Source organism: Ambystoma mexicanum, chromosome 11 (genome assembly GCF_040938575.1).
Source record: "Ambystoma mexicanum isolate Mex_15411 chromosome 11, UKY_AmexF1_1, whole genome shotgun sequence".
NCBI classification, from domain to species: Eukaryota; Metazoa; Chordata; class Amphibia; order Caudata; family Ambystomatidae; genus Ambystoma; species Ambystoma mexicanum.
This window is the reverse complement of record NC_090934.1, coordinates 541,905,655-541,926,277: the sequence shown is the minus strand read 5'-3', so window position 1 is coordinate 541,926,277 and position 20,623 is coordinate 541,905,655. Positions and strand designations below refer to the sequence as shown.

Genomic DNA, 20,623 nt, shown 5'->3' with positions numbered 1-20,623 from the left:
TCATTCTCTCGTTCACCATTCACTCACCCGACCGCCTTCCCGTACCCGAATCTGAACCTCTGAATCTACGCAAATGCTGGAAAAAACTAATAATCGTCCCGGACCTAGCCGACGCACTCCTCCAGTCTCCACCACCTACCTACCTGCCTACTCAATAAACAACTAACCCCTGACGCCTTTGACTCATGGCTCAATGCATCTCTGACGCGGCTCACACCCCCTTGCAAACCATCCCACTCGCAGTGGCCTCTTCCCCAGATGGTTCGCTCCTGAGTTGAAGATCACTAAACCACTATATAAATGCCTAGAACGCAAATGGCAGAAAGACAAAACCCAGGTAAATAGGGCCACCTTGGCCCGTCACCTTTACCAGTACAAGGCCGAAATCCGGAAAGCAAAAAAAACCCACTACAATTCCCGAATCCAAAACTGCAAAAACCCAAGCAAAGAACTCCACAAAATCATCTCCGAATTCACCCATCCGGCTTGCAGCACGACTGTCCCGACTCCCTCACAATCTCTGTGCGACTCACTCTCCCTCCACTTTTTCACCACGGCTCTCGAAAGAACAAATACTCTAGCCACCAACCTTGCTCTCTTACATCCTCCAAGCAATTCTCCCCGCATACCGGCCACCCCACCAGATGCCACCATTATGCAACCAACATTTGAATCCTTTCGTCCAATATCACCAGAGCAATTTCTCAAACTTCTATCTGCCCGCAAACCATCTGGCTCGCCACTGGACCTTTGCCCAGCCACAACCCTCAAAGAAATGTTCACTTCCACCTGCGCGGGTGAACACGCAAGATCCATTATAAATGCCTCCCTTTCCTCTGGTATCTTTCCTGACGCATTCAAAATGGCCTATGTCAAACCTCTAATTAAAAAACCTTTGCTCGACCCTCTCGAGCCCAAAAACTATCGCCCCATCTCAAACACCAGATTCCTTGCCAAACTCATTGACCGAACGGCCTACTCCCAACTAAATGCCTTTGTCGAAGCCAACAATCTCCTAGACCCCGCTCAGTCAAGTTTCAGATCCCGTCACAGAACTGAAACCACCCTAACCTCAATTTGGGATGACCTTAAAATGACCGCAGACTCCGCGGGATGCGCAGCGCTAATCCTTCTTGACCTATCCGCCGCCTTCGGCACAATCAATCGCTCAATCCTCCTAGACCGCCTCCACTCCCTAGGAATTCGTGGAACCACTCTTAAATGGATAGCTTCATTCCTCAAGGATCGGTACCAAATAACGATACTCTCCAACTATACCTCCCAATCCCGACCAGTCGACACGGGAGTCCCACAAGGAGCGTTCCTATCCGCCCTCCTGTTCAATCTCTACTTGATCACCCTCCCACCAATAATTCGCTCGCACAACATCCTGTGCTACAACTACGCCGGCGACACCCAACTAATTCTAAAACTCCTGAACTCAAAACCCAACTGCCGACCTGACCTGGCCTCCTGCCTCCTTGACATAGAACTCTGGATGACCCAAAGCCACCTCCTGTTAAACCCCTCCAAAACGGAAATCATGGTATGTGGCAACCTGGAACTTCTTTCACAACCACTACCCTGGCCATCCGCCATGGGCAACTCTCCGACCCCCTCCAACTCGGTGAAAAATCTTGGATGCACCCTTGACTCTGACCTAACATTCTCGCGCCAAGTCAACAACGTCTCAAAGTCCCGCCACTACCACCTTAAAAACCTTATGCGCATCTTTCCATATCTCTCCTTTCACAACAGACTCTCCGCGGTCCAATCAATCGTTATATCAAGAATGGTCTACGCAAACCCCCCTATACCTCGGAGTCCACGCGTACCAACTGAATAAACTCCAAAGAGCACAAAACGCGGCAGCAAAATTGCTTCTTGCGCTTGGCCCAAGAGACCACATCTCCACAGCCCTTAAAACGCTGCACTGGCTTCCAGTAGCCCGAAGGGTGACTTTCAAAACCTTGTGCATCTCCCATCGAGCACTGCATAAAACCGGACCTCAATATCTTCAAGACAAGCTAAAACCCTACAACCCCCCCCCACGCACCTTAAGATCAAGCTCAGCCGGCCTCCTAGTCATTCCGAAGACAAACTCAATCAGGTTAGGCGGATCATCTTTCTCAGCCTTGGCCCCCAGGCTATGGAACTCACTCCCACCCCACATCCTCCAGACTGAGGATTTAATGTCTTTCCGCAAACTGCTGAAAACCTGGCTCTTCCCCTAAAACCAACACATACTAAACTAACCCAAACAGACCATCAGCAACTCAATGACACCAATCCATCAAACCACCGGATACGAGAATCTGACAGCTAACGACCCCCAATGTAAACTAGAAAGGCAAACATAACTAAATTAATAAAGTAGATCAAGCAATGAAATGGTTAATAAGAATAAATCATACGGGAACAGGAAAGAGATTTAAACTCCCGAAATGGATAGAATACATGCGGAGCGAACAAAGTGAATGGCGTGGCTGAAGTACTTAGAGAAATAACTATATAGTTTGAATGTGGGAATCGAATATGTAGACCGATGAGTATATGGAATGGATGAACATGTTGAGTGGATGAGTGTGTAGAACGGACTAGCGTGTAAAACTGATGCACGCGTAATACAGGGAAGCGAGTAGAACGCAGAAGTATGTAAAACAGATGAATGTCCAGAACAGATGAGTGTAAAATGGATAAGTGTGTAGAAAAGACGAGTATGTGAACCTGAGGAGTATGTAGAGCACATCAATATGAATAACGCATAAATATGGAAGTGCAGAGAGTGTGTAGACCTAGCGAATGTACAAAGCGGAGGAGTGTACAGAGCGGAGGAGTGTACAGAGTGCGGATGAGCGGATGAGTGGATTGACCTGATGAATAGATAGTATGGATGAGTAACGGTTGAGAGGATGAGTGGATGGGGCGGATGAGAGGATGAGTGGATGGGGCGGATGAGAGGATGAGTGGATGGGGCGGATGAGAGGATGAGTGGATGGGGCGGATGAGAGGATGAGAGGATGAGTGGATAGGGCGGATGAGAGGATGAGCAGATGGGGCGGATGAGAGGATGAGCAGATGGGGCAGATGAGAGGATGAGCAGATGGGGCGGATGAGAGGATGGGGCGGATGAGAGGATGGGGCGGATGAGAGGATGGGGCGGATGAGAGGATGGGGCGGATGAGAGGATGGGGCGGATGAGAAGATGGGGCGGATGAGTAGATGGGGCGGATGAGTAGATGGGGCGGATGAGTGGATGAGTAGATGGGGCAGATGAGAGGATGAGTAGATGGGGCAGATGAGAGGATGAGTAGATGGAACGGTTGAGAGGATGAGTAGATTAGGGGTGTCACGGTATTAGTTTTATGACAGTATGATAACCTTCTTGCCAAATGACGGTATATCATGGTTATCGCGGTATAGCAGGTGGAGTTAACTAATCTTAACAAATATTTTCTAAAAGGTCATAAATTGTCAGATTTATCATCCGAAACAAAACCAGGCACCCAGGGCCAGAATTGGGCTTTTCAACATACTTTCCACTGAAATGCCACCCCTTGCTTCCACCAAACAACACAAACACATGTGTGGAAAGGACTACGGGTGGGGGGGGCCTGCTGCGACTGGCAAAGCAAACTTAATAGCTTTTCTTAAGTGGTAATTTAGGCTTTTAGGTCCCCCACTGGCTGCTGGTGAAGATGAACATGTTGCCATCTTTATAACCTGCATGCCACAGATCAATGGAGGCTGATGGTAGTATAAGCTTGTGCGCATACACACACACACACGCTCTCTTTGCGTTACAGCCTTTCGCAGTGTGACTTATTATATGTAAATTCAATGATAGAACCAGGGAAATCCCCCCCCATTGTCATATGTTTAGCAAACATTATCCATTATAAATATATAAACCCAAAGCCGCCAACCCAAAGTAAACCCTTTTCCTTCTTGGCACTGTATTCATTCTTCCGATTGCTAACATATTGATTTTGTGTCAGGCACGTGTGGTTTATGGAATGTAATTAAAAGCTGCACCAACTGAAACTACTTCGCAGATGGCACATCCAACAGTACAAGACCAAGACTGCGCAGCACTTGCTTACTGCAGCCTTTCCAAATCAGATTAAAAAGCACACTTAACGGTATAAACGCTATACCGGTATAAACAATGTGACGGTTATTATTGTTCAATTGAGTGGTTCACAGTATCTTTAACGGTATACCGTTATACCGTTACATCCCTAGAGTAGATAGGGCGGATGGGTGGATGGAACGGTTGAGAGGATGAGTAGATAGGGCAGATGGGTGGCTGGAACGGGTGAGAGGATGAGTAGATAGGGCGGATAGAGTGGCATGCTTCCGGCAACCATTCATATCTTGCTAAGCCTCACTCTTTTAGGCTTGCTTCTATATCTTGTCAAAACCTCGGATTACTGAGCAGGAACAGAACATGTGCCCCAGACCTGCTCCCCTCTCTCCGCACCTCGGGCACCCCTTCCCTTCTGTGTTTGAGAAACGCGATACTAGCTGAGTTGTCATGTATGCTTTATTAAGTATATAATGCTGTGTTTGCTTTAGCCTGGCGTTTCTTGAGACACTTTTAGGGTATGACAATGCACTTGGCCACTCCCTGTCCATGAGCTCCCTGCACACTTCTGTTTCCCATGCAACTTTTCCCCTTGGTTAGTTTTTTGGGTAAAGCCTCTAAAAGTCCGTGGTACAGTCTGGACACTGCATGTCTGCCCTCTGACGCATCATATATCAATCCCAGTACCTTGTTCCCTTCCCCCTGCTTTGGGAAGTCTGACATTTGTTTTTTTAGTATGTGTATTATTCTGGAGTGCGTCTTGAACTGTCCCTTGTGTATCCCAAAGGTTCACTCCGAGGAGTAGAGATCTCCTATTGTTACTACCCCCTTATCATCCCAGTACAGTCTGCCCTGTGCTAGATGTTCCTCATTGTCTCCATATATGGCTGCCAGGGGGATCTGAGGGGGGAGTAGGGTTCTTTGAGTTTTAGAATTGCTTTGGTTCTGTCCCATATTTGTATGCCTAGCTGCAGGAGCCCCGGGAGTTCTTTGATCCTGCTCTTTCTAATCCGCAACACCTCTTTTAGGACGAACTGGAGGATATCCGGGCTCATCGGGTTATGTTTGCCTGTTTCTGTATCTGCTAGCCACCCTGCCGCATGTTGAAACTGCCCTGCCAAGTAATAATGTTCAAAGTGCGGGAGGTGCATCCCGCCCTTGGCGTATTCTCTACATAAGACATTTAGTGCTATCTGACTTCTGACGCCTCCCCATATGAAGCTACGTATCATCGAGGTTAGGCCCTTAAAGAAGTCCCTGGGTATATGGTATGGGATATTTACAGAGTGGTACAGTAGACTGGGGAGGGCTACCATTTTTAAAAGTGCTATTCTACCAATCACTGAGAGGGGCAACGTTCCCCAAGATTTTATGGAGGCTTCTAAACGCGATTTCACTTTCAGTGTCACATGTTGGTATGTGTCTCTTTTTTTACATTTTTTTAAATTTATTTATTTATTTTTTTGTCATGGGGAATATCCACTCCCAGGTACCCAAAAGTAGGAGCCTTCCATTGTAGTCCCAGGCACGGGAGTTGTCCCTCTTCTACTCACACCCATCCCGCTAGCAGGAATAAGCAGGATTTTGTCTTACTAATCGAGATCCCCGATAGAGCCGCAAAATTTTCCAGCACATCCAGATACAACTCCAGGTTGTCTACGGGGTGTTTTATATATAATATGTCATCTGCATATAGGGATATCACATGGTGCACTTCGACATGCATTCCTGTATCTTTGAGCTCCTTCCTCATGTATATTGCTAGGGCTTCCAGTGTTAGGATGTACAGCAAGAGCGGCAAGGTACAGCGCTGTTTCGTGCCTCTGTGGATTGGGAACTGTTCTGATATATATCTGCCAGTGCGTACTCTCGAGATGGGCTAGAGTAGAGCATCTGGACCCACCTCATGAAGTTGTCCCCGATGCCAAGCTCCTCAGGGATGCAAATAGCCACTCCCATCTGACCGAGTCAAATGCTTTGATGGCACTTAGCGCCACCACTGTGCAGCCCTCTGACAATTTTTTTTGCTCTGTCTATTACTGCGTGTAATTTTCTCACGTTTTCTGTTCTTGCTCTGCCCGGGACGTAGCCTGTTTGATCCGGCTGTATTAATGTTGTGATCACTCTTGTTAATCTTTCGGCTAACGCTGCTGTAAGGATTTTGGTGTCTTGATTTAATTATAACGCTCTGTATGATTCGCAAGCATTCTCGTCCTTACCAGGCTTCAGGATTATGATGGATTCCTCCATGCTGTCGGGCAACTTCCCGTTCTCATGTGCCTCTTTTAGGGTGAAGTAATTTTGGGGCCACTAGATTTACAAATACCCTATAAAACTCTGCTCGGAACCATTTCCTCCCAGAGTTTTACCTGTGGGGAGCATGGCTATCACCTCTTTAAGCTCTTCCACTGTGAGTGGCGCGTCCAGCATTTCCTTCTGCTCCGTCGTCCAAGTGGGCAAGCATATATCTATCAGGGTCTCAATTATTTCACTCTCTTTGGTGACTCCTGGGTCCTCCATAAAGATTCTTGTAAAAGGACCGAAAGGTCTCATTTCTTTTTGCGAACTCCAGCTTTCCTCGCGTTTGTCTGTTATTTCGACAATACCTTCTCGAGTTCCTGTGATCCTAATTAACCATGGCAGCAGCGTACCTGGCTTATGCCCTTGCCCGTGCAATTTTACAGAGTGCTTTGCATAGCTATGTCACCCCAACCTTTACTAGTACTCAAGGCAGTCCTGTCTGAGATTGATAAGTCTCCCTTCTATTTCCACTGTCTTGATCCCCGATTCCTCTATCCTCTTAATCTGGGCCTCAATATCTGCAAGCTGTCGTTCTAAATCTTTCCAGAGCCCTCGCGGCTTGGCTATGGCTACGCCACGTACCACTATCTTTTTTTTTTTTAACACAACATTTTATTGATTTTTACAACAAAATATATTCATTACAACAATGCAGTAAAGGCATAAGGTGCATCATGAGCAAGAGTCACTCACTCAAAGTGATTGTAGGTTGGGAGTGAGGGTAGAGCTGGAATATTGTCCGGTGGGAGCGGGGATTTCTTGGTCCCTGATGCTTGTTCGAATTAATTCAAGCGTGAGAAGGGGAACTCTGGGTCCTAGTACCACTTATCACTATCTTAAAGACTTCCCACATGGTGCACATTCCTTCCACGCTATCCATATTGTGGCTGTAAATATTCTTCAATCTGCCTGCTTAGTTTTTCCCTCAAGGGGCTGTCTCTCAGGGTTTCTAACTTCCACGTGGGTATCGGGCAAGGTGGTTGGTAAGTATCCACTCAACTACTTACAACTTGATAAAGTTTAGAGTGAAAACCAAGCACATTTGTAACATGAGAATACTTTACACATGGGACATGGAGTCCTTTGTTTAATTTCCTGCTCACTTTAAAAAGCTTGCAGCTTTGGAAACACAGACTTGGACAAATACATGTGGCAAATTGCACCCAGGCTCCTTTTCACCCAAAAACAGTCCAAATTTGTTCTGCTAGCTGGATCACTTGCACACACTCGGGAGAAAGTGTATTTTGGTCAATGGAAATTACTTTGTTGTCCGGCAGTGCAGTATGATGTAGCAGGCCAACTGGCAGGAGACTTAAGTTGCAACATCATACCGCACTGGCAGAGTAACGTTGCAGGACTACTCGGCCCATTCCCTTTTACCCAATCAGCTAGAAACACAACACAGCCTGGAAGAAGACCTGTGGTCGAAACACGTGTCGGCTGTTCGATTTTGATTAAAGGGGATGGTTTGAAACAAAAAGACTGTTCGATTTGAGTGAAGTGGATGCTTTGAATGGAATCGTACCGAAATGTCGCCCTCATTTGTGCGCCCCTGCAGTCACTTCGACTTTGGGGGCGCACCAGATGAGGGTGAAATTTACTGCACCCAAGCAGAGCGGTGGTTGCAGGGGTGTCCCCTGCTCTACTTGGGCACCGCAACGGGAGTCAGGGGTTGCGGGGGTGTCCCCTGTTTACCATTTTGGTAAGCGGGGGAGAAGAAGGAAAAGAAGAAAAAAAAAAAGCACTGCAGCATCAGCTCGAACCCACGCTAGTGGGAGGAGCTGATGCTGCAGGGGTAGCAGGGTGTAGGCAGCAGACACAGAAGAGTGCCGCTGTAAAGGTAAGTGGGTTGGGGTGTCGGGGAGGCGAAATGTGAGTGGGAGGGTGTAAGCACAGTGATCGATCTGATCACTGCGCCACGTCGTAATTGGCGTCGACAGTTTTGTCAGCGCAGTTACGGGCGACACCCTGATCACATAGGTCCTTTGAAATAATACATAGATCAGTGCAGTGTGGTGTTGTTCTCATTGACAACATTGTTTATCGCACACTTGGGGCTCAGTGTCCATTTACACGACCACCTGCAGCAGATACATCTATTGTATAACTAACTTGGCAAACCATTTAGTCTCTAACAGCCAAGGGCTTATTGGTTCCTGCGCTCACGCCCTAAATCTTTTATGGGCCCTAGTCCAGATGCGCTGCCAGGATTCTTCGGGAATGTTGATTATCATCTCCTGAGCTCACTGAAGCATATAGGGAAGCTTTTCTTGTGGGGGCACATGCTCTGGTAATCGGTAACAAGTGAATATCTTCTGTGCCTCTTGCCCATCTTGTACCAGAAGTTCTAGTCCCTTTGGGAGCCTACACCTGGTCAGTTTCACCGCCCTGTTAGATATCCAGTGACGTAACTGGGAGTAAAGGAACCACTCAGATTCCGGAAGGCAAAGCTTCTTCTTACATTGTATGAACGTGAGGGGAGTATCATCTTTATATAGGTTGCCTAACCTCAGTATCCCTTGCGATTCCCAGTTGGCAAAGGCCCTGCCATCCAGTTCTGGCGTAAAATGAGATACAGCGAGACAAAGACCGACCGTATATGCCTTCATGACTCATATTTTGATTCATTCGTACCCCTCAGTAGGGAATCTCTCAGTCAGCCCAGCGGAAGGGAAACTGGGGCTTCAGGGAGCCTACAATTTCAGGGGGCTCTGTTATGTTTATTCCAACTGACTTCTTGTGATTTATGTGAAACCCCTAAATCGAGCCGAATTTCCCCAGTAATTTCAAACGCTCAGGCAAAGAGGCCAGAGGTTCTCTAGGAAAACACAAGTTATCATCGCAGTATTAAGCCACTTTATGGTTAACCACGCCGTGCATGCACCCCGTGATCCAGGGATGACGGCGGATTCTCTGAGCCTGTGGCTCCATCGCCAGGGCAATTACCAAAGGTGATAAGGGGCAACCTTGCCTAGTTCCTTTCTCAAAATTAAGGAAGACCACTGGCTATTCACTTGCGTGGCAGGGATTTTGAAGTTTGCCATGACATACCTGAAGAAATTTGGACCAAACCCATAGGCTGACAACAGTAACTCCAGGTAAACCCAGGACATGGCATTGAAATGCACAGTGAGCGTCCAGTGACAGGACAGACAACCTTGCTGGACAGGGTGATGAGGTCAATTGCCCTCCTAATGTTATCGTGCGGTCCCCTATTTTGAATAAACGCTGTTTGATCGCTATTAACCAGAAGTGGGAATGCCTTGCTCAGCCTAGAAGCCAGCACTTTGCTATAAAATCTATATTTAATAGGCCAATGGGGTGATAGGCTGCACAGTCCTGCAAGTTTTTCTTTGGTTTCCAAGAGTAATGAAGTAGCTGATTCCACCAGTGTTTCTGAGACCCTGCCAGTTTCTAAGAAATAATAAAACTACCTGGTGAGTTGGGGAATCAGTGCGTGAGCAAATGTTTTATAGAATTTATTAGAGAAGCCATCCGGCCCGGGGGCCTTCCCTAGTGGGAGTGCGCAAATTGCTTGGGCAACCTGCTGATCCGTTATGCGTGCTTCCAAGATATTCTGCATTTCCCTAGGGACATGGGGGAGGTCTTCACTAGCGATTAAACTGCTGGGCATGAGCCAGATCAGTCAAAAGTACTCCTCCATAATCTTCTATTTCCCCCGACTGATTAACCAAAACCATGTTTCATCCCTCAGGAACCCAATGTAATTTCGAGTAGATATCCTCTGTAATTCTGCTGCCAGGAGTTTGTTGGCCTTGTTACCACTGGAAGAATAATGTTGTTTTGTAAACAAGATGGAGTGGGCTGCCTTCTCTGCCAAGTGAGCTTCCAGGGCCTGCTTTGCTAACTGAAGGTCTCGCAAAGATCGTCGAGAGACCCCAGTTGTAACTGGGGCATGGTCAGAGAGGGCCTTGGGGTGTATGTCTACCCCTATTACCTCTGGGATGAGCGTATTCGCTATGAGGACCATATCAAGCCCTGAGAAGCCCTTGTGTACAGCTGTGTAGAACGTGTACTCCCACTCCTCAGGATGAAAAAGAACACCAAGTTTCAAGGAGTGAATGGTCCCCCAGTAGCTTCGTCTTTGCCTGAAAATGTCTTCTATCATTGTCCGTGGGTGCCAGGGATTTATCCCTAGTTGGATCTACGACACAGTTAAAATCGCCTCCTAATCTTACCTTCCCTTACTGCGAAACCTGCCAACACCCCAGAGAAGATTGCAAGAAAAGCATCCTGCCCCTCATTTGGAGCATAGGGCGTGGCCAAAGTAACTCTCCAATCGTGCAACAGGGCCTTGAGTAACAGATATCTACTGCCCCATCTTTCATCATGTCCAATACTTTAAAGGGGAGAGGGGATCATAATGGTGACTCCTCATTTTTTAAGACCACTGCTCATGAAATAGATCCTAGAGTAATTTTTAACATGGAGATGAGGGTAATCTGCAACCAACAGGTGGGTCTACTGGAGAAAAACGCAATCTGTATCAAGAGCGGACAGACTATGTAGTAGCGCTATTCTTTTTATTTGCAAATTGAGCCCCTTTAACCTTCAGGGTAACGAGCTATATCAGACGCCATTAGTAATCCCTTTGGGGCAGATATCAATCACGACCACCCCATTTCAACAAATTGTACCAGCCTAAACCAACAATCGGAAACCTTTGCAAGTCTGCTCAGTTGTGAAAATAAACCAGAAAAATCCCAAAAAAGAAAAGATAAAAAAGGGCTCTCAAGTGAGAACAAAATTAAAACCATATAAAACAGTGATTTTGGGCAATAATCCACTGGAACGCCCCATGAACACCCCCTAACCTCCCACCAGATGAAGAGCGAACATAGCCTGTAGACAGCAGGCCTCTGCAGCATGAGGAATCTTCAAGACAAATAAACCCAGCAGGCGGGTTTGTGTAATGTAGCTAGGCCTGCCTTAAGCCAGAGTCTCGATGCTGGTGACTAGGCGTCGAACTTTCTTCTTTGATGAGCTTTTCTTGTCACTTCACCTCCCTTTCAGTTTCTTGGATAGACGTGATCTGTGGGTCCCAGACGAGGAGTCTACTTCTTCTTTGGCAGGCCGCTGTTCCGTGGAGATTCCCAACAATTCAGCTGCTTCTTCCTCCGAGCCAATTGCATAGTGCTGATTTTGATATTCAAAGAGGAGTTAACAAGCGAAACCCCACCTGTATCGCACTTTGCGGGACTGGAGCCAGGCCGTCACTACATTAAGTTTCCACCTAGTTGCTAGGCTCAGCGGAGAAAGGTCTTGGAACGAGGTTATGGTTGCTCCTCAGAACTCATTGGGTTCCTTCTTCCTCGCTGCCGCCGAGAGAGAACATCGGGCAGGAGGTTATGACGCTGGACAGATGAGTATACCCGGTGTGTCCTATCAAGGCAAGGTCCTCAGAATACGGGATAACCAGGAGGGATCGGAATAGGTCACAGACATAATCTCCAAGTTCCTAATCTTGAATTTTGACACGGGATGCCACAAAGGAAGACATTGTTCGTCCAAGATATGTTCTCTAGGTCCTCCTGTTTTGTCCAGACCATTTCTATTTGCTCTTCAAGTCCGACTACCCGGTTAAGGGGCTCTACCTGGTTGTGGGCTTGTTCCAAACCATGGCTTTATCCTCCCTCCAATCGATATTCCAACCCTAGCATGTGAGTATTCATTTCAGCTATAGACTTGGACAGCCTGTTACTAGAAGCTTTGATTTCATGCATAATGTCCTGCTTAATATTCAAAAGCATACTGAGGAGATCCTGCTTTGTAATTGGGGTGGGGGGGTCCACAGCAGGAGGGGAGCAAACCTCTGCCCGCACTGCCTGAGAGTTCCTAGCCTTATAGTCTTGCATCGCTAGTAAAGCTTTAGTATCTGCAGGTTTTGGCTTTAGTTCAAGATTTGGACATGCTAGGGCATATGGAGATCACCCTGCAACAGTGTGTGTGTGTCAGGTCAGCCCAACGTGCACCAGGGACAGCCTCTATGACTCTCCTTGCAGTGAAGGCGGTGCCAGAGTAGCAAGGCCAAAGACCCTCTAAGCCGCACTCCAAATCCTTGATAGAATAGAGCCTAAAACTGCAAGGATCGATTTCCAGGTGGAGTGCTAGAGGGCATAGGCCTAATAGTCTTGCAGACATGCCTCCGTGCCAGCCCAGAGCAGAATTACTGTAGAGAGAACTGTGAGCTGCAGGGCTCCCCCCATGGATGCTACTCCAATCGCTGATCACCCCCACGGCTGCCCGCTGCTCCACACTGGCCTCTCCTACGTCCGCCGCACGGTGTGTGCCACAGGGAACCCTCAGCCCCTTGTTGTCTCTGCACCCACCTGCCGGCAGGTAATGCCACTGGATCCTCCATCTGCAGACCCGCCGGCTCAGAGGCACGCAGGCATCTCCGATCCCAGGCCGGCTCCACGAGAGAGCGGCACCTTCCAGCACAATGTGTCGGGGCCTATGGACACCGGAGGAGCAACAGCCCAGCCGTGACGGGAGTGCACCTCGCCAGCTCCCCAACCACCAATGACAGGGTCCTGGGTCAAATAAACGCAGAAGCGTACCTCCAGCACCGATCCAGAGGAGTCGGCAGGCCTGGTGGCACCACACCCAATGATTAAAGGTATGATCCGGCCTCTGGGTCCCGAACGGCAGGGGCAGCTGCCATTTTGACAGGGTCGGCCACCCCAACGTCACTGAGCGACGACCCCCCCCCCCTGGAGCCACACAATTCCTCCGCCTTTTGGGGATCTGCAGCTCCCAGGCCATTGGGAGCTCATGACCATGGGATAAATTAAGGCTTTTAGCACTGCAGGGGGGGCTCAATAGGGGCTGTTCTGTGGAGCCTTCAACAGGCCAGTCTGCAGGCAAGTCTTCATCCATTGCGGCCTGGCCAACCACTGTCTTCAGCAACTAAGCCAATGTATGATGGCTAATTATGTAGAACTTAACCCTGACAAAATAGAAATGATGTTTGTCTCACTTCATGTCACACTTCGAACACCACTAACTTGGCCAACGGACATGGACAATTTCCCCAGACTATCTAAAGCAATCAAGAATCTCTGCATATTAATGGACAATGGAATCCCAAGTCAATGCAATAGTCACACGCTGCTACCACTTATGCTCCATCGAATGGATTATGCCTTTTACCACACAACACTGTCATATTTCCCATTGACTATGCAAACAGCTTTTACCTCAGTATTTCGTACTACCTCACAAGAAAATAACCGATCCAAAACACAGTGGCCTGACTACTACTTGGGCTAAACTGGAGGGAACACATAACATGAGCCCTTCAAGCACTCTGCATCACCCACAGAGCCCTACAAAGACCAGAATTTTTTCAAAGCAAGATCTATCACTACCAACCACCCAGAGACTAAAGATCAAGAATTGATGCATTCTCAGAAACTAGAAGATTCTTCAGAGAAAGACCAGGATGCTCTAGCGTTTCCACTTAAATTGGCAAATGCAGGACCACACTACCAATGGAAATTCTGACACTACAGGACCACATGAAAATCAGAAAACCTCTTTAAACCAGGCTTTTCATTTTATAATGGAGGGAAATTAAACCTAACCCAACTAGCAACAATAACAGCACCACTAGACAGACTAACTTCCACACCGGAACACCACCTAATGGAAATCCACAACGGCTACTGACTGTCTGCTTACAACCCAACAATTGACACTTGGAGAAAGACCATGTCTAGAGCACTACAAAACCTCAAGCCACAGCCAAAATCATAAGAGAATGGTTTCCTTATTTCTGCAATACCAAAACAAGAGCAGAAGACCTACTGCTGTCTAAATCGCAAAAAAAGCCAAACACCACTCGCCACAGGGCAGCGTGTAGTGGGTTCAAGACTTTCTTTAACAACCAAGCCAAAAACTGTAAGATCACCTTCATCCCCGCCACCCCGCCATTTGACTAACTCTCAAGCTGTCTCCACATTCAAACTCAATATGTGAGTTTAAATGCTGTGTGACGTCACTTACACACATTTCTGAAAAAACAACTCTCCTCTGACTCTGAGCAACACAATTCTACACCTCTAAAACCAAATAACATATCCAACCCCCGACCAATGCTCGTACATGCCTAAGCATGAGGTCTCTCTGGGCACAAATCCCCTCATGCTTGGAACATAAGACACCTAGAAAGCTTACACGCACTCGGAGCCCAGGGTACTTCAAATCTGCAACCTCAAAACAAAGCATAGCAATCTTGCCTTCTCCTTTATACCCACCTATTCTTTCACAACTGCCAGAGAGTCTGGGGACTATGCAAATGGCAGCAGTGTGCAGTACAAATACTAATAACATTACTTTAACTGGTTGAAAATGCCACATAAATGTATCAATGTTCTGGAATTGCAGTCCCGAATGTATTTCTTTTATTCCATGAAAGGTTGGTTCTTTTTTAATCTATCCATCACCAGAGAATTTTCAAATTATTTCCTCTTGTTCCAATGTTTATTATGTACATGTGCTCAGATTGTTTACAAAAGTACAATTTTATCAATGTTTACACATGCATTTAACTTTGTTGGAAATAAACCCAAGGCCACGTTTTCTCCGGCAGTGCAGCTGTTAATTTGCATACTTCCTACACTTCTATACTACTACCTAACATCCATTGGAGTGCAAATCATGAAATAGAAGGGTTCTTTTTAATCTGTTTAGCAAGTAAATTGTTCTGATCAGATTGTGCTGCATGTACTCTTGTTTCCACTATATTCCAAAGGGTCCCTAAATCCATAGTCCCAATCAGTAAATGGCCATATGATGTTCGTTTCTCTGACCTTCAAAACTCCTATGTGGACTCACAGTTCTGTATTTGATCTCTGCTGTTCTTTTCATTATAGAGTAGAGAACCTGTTGACCTCCGGACAGCCATGCTAGAAATGGTGGAAAGATTAAAAGACAAGTGCAATAACCCCAATGTAAGTGACTATAACCTTTTGAGATTGCAAATATCTGGCTTTTTAATGTCTTCCCTGCCCTCAAATCCTGCTGTGAATTACTGTCACGTATGTGTGATCTACAGACTCTTAAATTAAATCTGAGTGAGGACCTCTGAATTGCATTACGTGTTTGTATAGTGCATCCTGGCCTTGTGTTTTTGTGGGCCACCAGATAAAGTCTGATCCATTACATATTATTGATCTAATCTAATAAAATATTTATCAGTTTAATGTTAATCTGACATTAAATTCAATTTGGTCAGGTATAGTCTAACAAATGGGTCTAATTTGATAAATTTAATTACTAAATTGGATTAACAATCTGTAATATGTGATTATCTAACAAAGAACTCTGATCTATGTAAATTAATGTAATCCACTGATAAACATTTAGTTTTGTCATGCATAAATTGTCTTAGAAATGCACTTTAATCTACTATTCTCAAAGCTATGCTTTTAATTTAGTTTAAACTGATCTAATCCATTGGTGTAATATATATTGATTGAATGATTTTATCTCATTTGCAAATAAAACACATTATCACTATTTGATATAACCTATACATCTAATCCAATGTCATCTTTGAACCCATTCTAGTAATTTATATGATGCAATTTGTTAACATACTAAACACCACTGCATCCGATTAGAAAAACAACACAGACCTATTTTTATGAATTGTTTTATGTATTTGTGAAAGGTTTTGACTGATAAAACCATAACACAATTTAAAAAAAGACGACACTTCAGAGAGTGATGTCTATTAACTTCGATTTAATAGCAAAATGGTACACTTAACTTTTTGACTTTTTGTTTTTTTAGATTTAACCATTTACTTTTAGATGTTACAACCTCAAAGTCTTTGTGCTTATGAGAATGTTTGTTTCTGTTAGACTCAAGAATGTATATTTCTTATGCACTGTTCTTCTTCAAAATCTGTTTAGGTCAATTATCTTTTATTGGTCAGATGGAACGTAATAATTTTTTTTTCTTTTTTTTCTTCCAAGAATGCATATTTTTTAACTGAATATTAGTAGCTGTCTTTGTATTTCAGGCTAGCCCTGAAATCACTTTACATTTTTTTTTTGATCTGGGTAGAATTCTTTTTTCGAAAACCAATTTAAAGCATTCTGTCAAATCTTAAACAAAGCTGCCTGCATAGAGTATTTTGTTTTGTATTTGACCATGTGTAATGCTACTTTAATGGCTGCAAGTGTGTTCAAAGACAATACCCTAAATGTGTGAATTTACTTGTGCAGGATATCATACAGATGAAGGGAAAGGTTGCATAGAGTATCCAGGGATATCACGAAAACATTGCTTTAGAATCGGTTTCCAGTGGTAGGGTTTGGAATGACATGGTGGGTTCCGTAAGGGTGCAGAAATAAGTCGAACATAGAGGTGGCATATTAGTTGGTATAGACTTTTATTTAGGAAAAAGAAAAGCCTATCTCCCCCTACTTTCTTTGAGGGGTTCCCCTACTTCAACAAAAAATACTAAGATCCCAGTCAGATGTCTGTAAAGTAAATGTCCACGTCCTGTGTCTAAACCCATTTCCTTCTCTTACACTTACAAACAAATGAAAACTGGATGTCTCCTTAATCCTGAAGAAGGCCCCTGTTGTTCTGGATGTAGACTCCAAGGCAGAGTTTTTTGCGAAAAGAATTTGTGGTTAACTTTTCACTGTTTGAATGTTCAGCCCAAGAAAACGCAGTTCCACATTTTCCTGGGTAAGCGTCTTCCTTGGTTTTTGCTTCGGCTTATAAACAAAACCTAGTTCTCTCCTCGAGGGCGTCTCTCTTGAACAGAACACCGTCTGAAAACAGTATACAGTCTTCTAGTCTTCTGCAGGAAACCTCTCTTGATCAAAAACAGTTTGAACATAATACACAGTTCTCCCTTGTCCTGGAGGGAACGTCTCTTGAACAAAACACAGTACGAAAACAGTACACAGATTCCCAGTCTTCTGGAGCAAACTTCTTCCTTTGTTTGTGAATCAAAATGTAACTTTCTCTTTTTTTTCAGGCTTGGTTCACTAACCTGCCAGACCTGACCATAGACTTTCCCAATGGTGTCCCAGGTCCGGTTCAGTAACCTGCACAAATTGGTTTCACAATGTTTCAGTACCATAGATGTTTGCTCTTCACTGGTTTCCCTATTTCATCGTTTTATGCTTTCTTAGGCTGTCCGCAACTGTATGTGGGCGCCAGCCCACTGATTAAACATGTCTTTGCCTTCAGGTGGGTGCTCAACATCTAGATACTTTGTTGATGCTCTTTGCTTGTTTTCATATGGGTGCCAGATCCTACTCGTTTGCTTCTGTGGTATCCCTATCCATGTTTTACCTAGTGTCCACTTCGACAGACCTGGTATAATAATCTGCCAGGTACTATCCCACATAGGGTTATTCTTAATGTTCGTGTCACCGTATATGGTTCTCCTGCTATCCCCTTGCACCCTTTGGGATGTGTTTATCTGGTTTGCAAAGTTTGTATCAAGTTGCACGATTATTCTATCCCCTTGGACTTTCTGGGATATATTTTCATGATTTACAAAGTTCGGATCAATTTGTACAATTTTATCCCCTTTGGTTTTTCAGGAAATGCTTTCAAGGATTCTGTGTTTCCAGCTCGCTCAATGTCCCAACAACCGGTCCAACCCTTTCCCTACCTTACGGGAAGTCGTGGGGTGGTCTCCGGGAGGTGGAGCAAAGCTTCTCGGCTGCTGCCATGCTTGCCATTTTCTCCCTCACGTCTCTGCAGCTTCAGACTGTACCTCGTGATTCCGACTACTCGCGTCTTCATTCTAGATTGGATTCTGCTGGTCAGGCTTCCTTTCTTGCTGCCACTAGCCAGGTCCACCTTGCTGGGGCCTCTCGTACCGTCACAACTCTCTGTGCCTCTGTTTCTAAACTTTTGGTCCTCTGCCACGGAACAAGCATCTCGGTCCCTGCTCCTCCAGGGCTGGCTTGACAGATCATGTAGTCTTTCTTTCCTTTTTATGATTGGCCTGCCTCTTGAAAACTCTACCGCGTGTATTGGTTCAGCGGTGGGCTTCCTCGTCTCAGTGGCTTTTGGCATGAAGTTTGGGTAAATCTCCCTCTTCCTCTTCCCAGTATTGTCAACAAGACTTACTCCTTGACTTTGGGGCTCATTATGAGTTCTCCGATATTGTAGAGGTCAGAAATGCAAGGCAGACAACTGTATGATGATTTATCAAAACATGACATTTTATTCTCAAAAGAAATATAATAAAATGCATCACTATCCCTACTCTGAGGATTTCCCTGCCTAACCAAAGCTAAGGAAATAATACACTCTTAACACAGGATGTCTGGCCCTCACACCAAGCAAAAAATTCACAAAGAAAATATATAGCAATACAAGATAACATAAACAATGTTCACAGTTTCTTAATAGCCTTCTAATGACCTGGGTAAATTCCCTTCCCTAGGATTCAAGGCCAATTTTACTAATGTTCCACCAAAGCAAGAAATGAATCAGTTCTTGATGTTTCAAAGTTCGAATTGTAGCACATCTTTTCTCCTTGGTGAAATATCCACTTTCACAAAATAGCATCAGTGGTGATCCGAGCCAAAAAGACCTGCCACAGTTCAAAAGAAATGCAATATCTACAACTGTCGGTTAAACACAGTTCTTGGTTAACAGTTAGTATTCTCTTAGTTACTAGAATTCCCAATGGTATATTTCTCAGGATCACTTCACAGGGCTGCTGCTTCCACTTCAACAACTTCACTTCTACTTGATTTACCATGAGAGCAGTTAGCTTTGTCTCACAATACTCAACTTTGTTTTGTATACTACAATGTTGCATTTACTGACAATCTGATATTCCATAACAGCTTCAGTACTTGGACTACTACCACAACGTCAGTGATTTGTATTTTTAGACCGGCTTTGACAAGACTCACATTTAAGTACTTCAACACCTTCAAGTAGGCAAGTCACTCTTCCACCAAATATCTCTTTGAAAGGGACAGTCGCTTTGCCTTTACTGTCTGTCTGCCACAATAACAACCTTGGTAATAACAACCTTGGTTTGCCTTTACGAACCACTTCTCTCCGTCTTCCACAATCTCTGGCAGTATAGGTTGTGTCAACTTCAAAATAGTCTTTACATAGAGCCAGTTTCCTTCCCCAACTGTACCTTCACCTTTCTACCGGCTATCAGCCCAAGTGATTAGCCAGAATCCTTGGTGCCACTCTCTTAGCTTCAGGTAATGCTTGCACACGTGTATCTTAGGCTATTTGAACTGTTATTACATTCACAGTAACAGATCGCTTTTTAACTTTGAGAAAGGCTGGTTTCACTCCAATATGGGGAGACTCTTGGCCTGAGCAATGCTTGATCTCCTCTTCAATAGTAGATATACTGTTAAACTAATTAACTTCTAGTGTATGAAAGGTATTCTGCGTTGAAGTAAAGAATAGAGTTCAGTCTTCCTTTAGGAATCGCAATTAGGCACACACGACCACTCCTTGATGTAGTTTTCACAAGTTAAAGGTTTCAATAATTGTTTTACCAAGGTTAGGTTTTCAGTAATGGCCTTCGCAGCGTTCACGCTCCTTAATTAGTGACATGCGACCACTCCTTCAGATAGTTAGTCTTTTTTTTTTTTTTTTAACTTTGGTTTTATTAGTAGTTTTTAGAAGGAAAAAACAAACGGCAACTCTGGGAGCGTTGTTATCATCACTTTTAACATTGACATAAAACCCCCAGGTTCCCTCCCCCCCCCCCCCCCCACCCCAACTCCTCCCCTCCCCCCAGATCAGAGTCACTTCGAAGGTCGGACAGCTGGGGCTGCCATCGTAGTTCATTGTACGTTGCCACAGAGGTATGCTATGCTCTCACGTCCAAATTGGCTGGATGAGATCCGCTGTCTCCCGGGTCCTGGGCTACTCCTACATCCTTGGGTGAAGCATTCCAAACCTACCCCCCGCCAACTCGCCAGAGTGTTCTCATGTTGTCAGTGGGGGTCCCAACCCCATGCCCCGTAGACCCCATACCAGTTAACCTGAAAGGAGCCCAGTTCATTATTTACCATGGCCGTCAGTTTATCCATTAAGAACATGTTTTTGAGTTTCTTAAGCCAGTCTTCTTTGGATGGGGTCTCTGGGCTCTTCCACCTTTGTGCAAGGGCCACTCTACCCGCCCGTAACATCGTCTCCCACATTCTTGGGTACCTATACAGTTCAGTGTCCTCCGGGGGGAGGCCC

General features: G+C 45.3%; 1 protein-coding gene across 1 annotated transcript in view; it reads left to right on the top strand.

Annotated features, from left to right (window-relative positions):
• Nucleotides 1-20,623, top strand: part of TRIM44 (tripartite motif containing 44) — an 886,456-nt gene that overhangs the window by 37,270 nt on the left and 828,563 nt on the right. Inside the window, exon 2 of the mRNA XM_069623358.1 lies at nucleotides 15,286-15,363. Coding sequence (XP_069479459.1) covers nucleotides 15,286-15,363 — 78 coding nt within the window. The remainder of the gene's footprint in view (nucleotides 1-15,285; nucleotides 15,364-20,623) is intronic.